Genomic DNA, 2,960 nt, shown 5'->3' with positions numbered 1-2,960 from the left:
CTGGTTTTCCACCCTGGACCACTGCAGGAATTGCTGATTTGCTGTCAGGTTTACTGTGGTTCAGGTGACGTCAGTGCTTTTACCTGCCAGTCCTGCAGGCTGGATGTGAATACTTAGTCCTGCTGTTCTCACCCATAGCTATATGGCTAAGATCTGTCAGGTGAAACTATGTTGTTACCTCTCTAGAAAACATGTACAGGAGGCAGAATTTGGCTTACATTGGTGGGTTGTGGTTGTTTGTTTTTGTTGGTGTTTTTCTGGTTAGTGGCAGTCTGTGATAAGAAGAGGACCCAGCCTTGACATGGTCTTGAACTTCATGGGGTTGACAGTTTAAACTTTTAAACTCAACTATTCTGATCCAATAACTTGGTTTAGCAGTTCTAAGTTTAGTTTTTGTCCTAGCAGACGTTGTGGCATAGTTTCTTGGTGGGAAAACCTTGTGGAATTTATTCATGCTGAAAAAGAGAAATGAGCACCAGTAGGAGTAAACAGCTAGTGAATAGTCAAGATAGGAGATAATTTGTGAACAGAATTTCCTGTAGCTTTCTTGTAAATTGGCAGATTTCCCTGAAGTTAATGTAGCAGGCAATACCACCTCAGGTGGGAGAGGGTGAGTCACAGAGTCACTGAGGCTGGAAGGGTCTTCTGAGAACATGTAAAGAACCTGTAATCCAGTTCTCCCTCTCAAGCAAGCATGATCCTTTGTATTCCTGCAGCCATGAAATGCAGCTCTCAGGTATGATTTTGGCCACGAAACTAATTGTTTGATCTTCCAAAATTGACATCGTATGGATAATTGTTTTTACATACCTATTGACTCAAATAGAATTCATATGGAAACAGTAATAATTTTCATGGAGTTAGCTGTGCCTTAATTCACCTACATCCCGGTTACTTTTGTTGCAGGCAGTTGGATTACTGCAGCCTGTTGGTTTACAAGAGTTTGGAGGAAGGCCTGGTTTAATTTGGTTCCTTGTTTTCTGGATTAACAAATTAATGTTCTTGCTGAAAGTATCAAATGTCTAAGGTCACAGGTGGCCACCAGAGTTTGATTAGAGTCAGATCCTGATACATTAAGGGTGTTTTGTTATGTGGAAGAGTAGACTCTTCAAAGATGGTGGTGCAGGCAGGAGTAGTGATGAGTGAAGAACATTTGAACTGCCAAAGTGAAAAGAAACTGGTCCTAACTTTTTTTGTTGTTAACTTGATACCCAGTGGCATATTAGAGTTGGGTTTATTTATTTATTCAGAGATAATACAGCTTTGCAGTGTGTTAGAAAACACAATACAGTGTTGTTTTATTAAATGTTCCCAGATCTGAGAGCTAGTGCAGCAGCTCTTTTGAAGAGATTTGTTTGAATTAGCAAAATCATTGTGAAAGGCTTTTTTTAATGAGAGGATTACATTTGTTGAGGAAGTGTTGTGTTAGTGTGGTGTTGAGAAATGTTGCTGTGGTGTAAATTAGCTTCTCTGCTATCTCTGTTGGAAGATGAGATATGATAACAGTGGGTTTGAGTAGTTTGCTCTAGGCCATACAGTTAAAGAGGTCTGTGCTAGATAATATTAAACTCAAGAAAAAGCTGCTTATAGATACTATGATTTGCTAGTTTTATGTGTCATATATGTTTATTTCTCTAATGATCGTCTTTGATATTGGGTGAAAAACTTTTTGCTGTACACAGTAACATGAGTATTATATTTTGTGTGTATGTGTAAGAAGACCTTGTTTTTATGTCTTTACTCTAGATATTGAAGCACAAATTCGTGAAATTCAAGGAAAGAAACCTGCTCTTGATGAAGCACAAGGAGTAGGCCTTGATTCCACAGGATATTATGACCAAGAAATTTATGGTGGCAGTGACAGCAGGTTTGCTGGATACGTCACTTCCATTGCAGCAACTGAATTGGAAGATGTAAGTGGGTTTATGTATTGTTTTGGGGCATTCTAAGTATTCTGGAAGTAATTTTAAGTAATTTTTCATAGCAGTTACTTGAAGTAAAAACAGTTATTATCATTAAAGCCATATTGGACCAGATATGTCTTAGCTGGGAAGCTCTTAATCAGAGTGTTAGCATTGACTGAAATAATTAACTTTGTTCTGTCATTGTTGCCAGGCTTAAAAATAAAGCAAATTTAAGTAACTATTGTTAGATTTCTATTCTGTTTTATTTCAAATTTCAGAGCAATTTTTGAGAATTTTCTCTTTCACTGTATCATGTTCTCCTTATGTATCCTGCTTGTAAAATTACTTTATGTTAATTTCTAATGTTAAACATCTGCCCACATTTTCAGTGGCAGGAGCAGACAAATTATTGTTCTGGCTATAAATGCATAGGCAACGAGCTATTAAACTGAGTGAACTGTATTTTTAACAGTGAGGAAGATTATATTCAGTTTAGTGCTTCTTGATATGTGGTAGGGTGTTTTGGTGGGGGTTTTTGTGTTTTTTTGTGTGTGTGTGTTTTTGTTGTTGGTTTTTGGGTTTTGGGTTTTTTAAGTGATGCACTATGTGTCATCCTTAGACTTCTAAGAGTCCCTTAATTAAAATTTTCCATTACTCTGGGCCTCACTGAATAAGTTTCATAGTTTTAAGAGCAGGTTTTGGTTTGGATTGGTGTAAATCATTGCACAGAAATTAACTGCTATGTGGAGAAATAGGTAGCAAAAGCAAGTGCTTTTTATTGCCCCTGTGATAAAGTATATCTAAACCAGCATGAATATATTTCTGATTTTTTAACTTTTTTTGTAGGGTTATTTACTGAAGTTGTACTCCATTCATGTAGCTGAGTTCCAAGAAAAATGGTTTTGTTTTCTGTGCACGAGTTTTCACATGCCAATTAGGGAACTACATCAGTAGTGCTAATATGAAATAGTTGTTTTGGCTAGCTAGTGTAGACAGGATACTTGGTTACATGTAGCATGTTGCAGAATACTTGAGCCTTGTAGGGAACAAGGTACC

General features: G+C 37.1%; 1 protein-coding gene across 2 annotated transcripts in view; it reads left to right on the top strand.

Annotated features, from left to right (window-relative positions):
• The first annotated feature begins 1,018 nt into the window (after nucleotides 1-1,018).
• The window catches only part of SF3B1 (splicing factor 3b, subunit 1, 155kDa), a 17,706-nt gene continuing 15,764 nt past the window's right edge, over nucleotides 1,019-2,960 (top strand). For both annotated transcript variants that reach the window (XM_009071262.1, XM_009071263.1), the window contains exons 1-2: nucleotides 1,019-1,046; nucleotides 1,747-1,913. In XM_009071262.1, the coding sequence (XP_009069510.1) occupies nucleotides 1,019-1,046; nucleotides 1,747-1,913 (195 nt within the window). The remainder of the gene's footprint in view (nucleotides 1,047-1,746; nucleotides 1,914-2,960) is intronic.

The sequence above is a fragment of the Acanthisitta chloris genome, unplaced genomic scaffold, assembly GCF_000695815.1.
Source record: "Acanthisitta chloris isolate BGI_N310 unplaced genomic scaffold, ASM69581v1 scaffold7453, whole genome shotgun sequence".
Taxonomy (NCBI): Eukaryota; Metazoa; Chordata; class Aves; order Passeriformes; family Acanthisittidae; genus Acanthisitta; species Acanthisitta chloris.
Note: the sequence above shows the minus strand (reverse complement) of the source record. Positions and strands in the feature narration are given on the sequence as shown.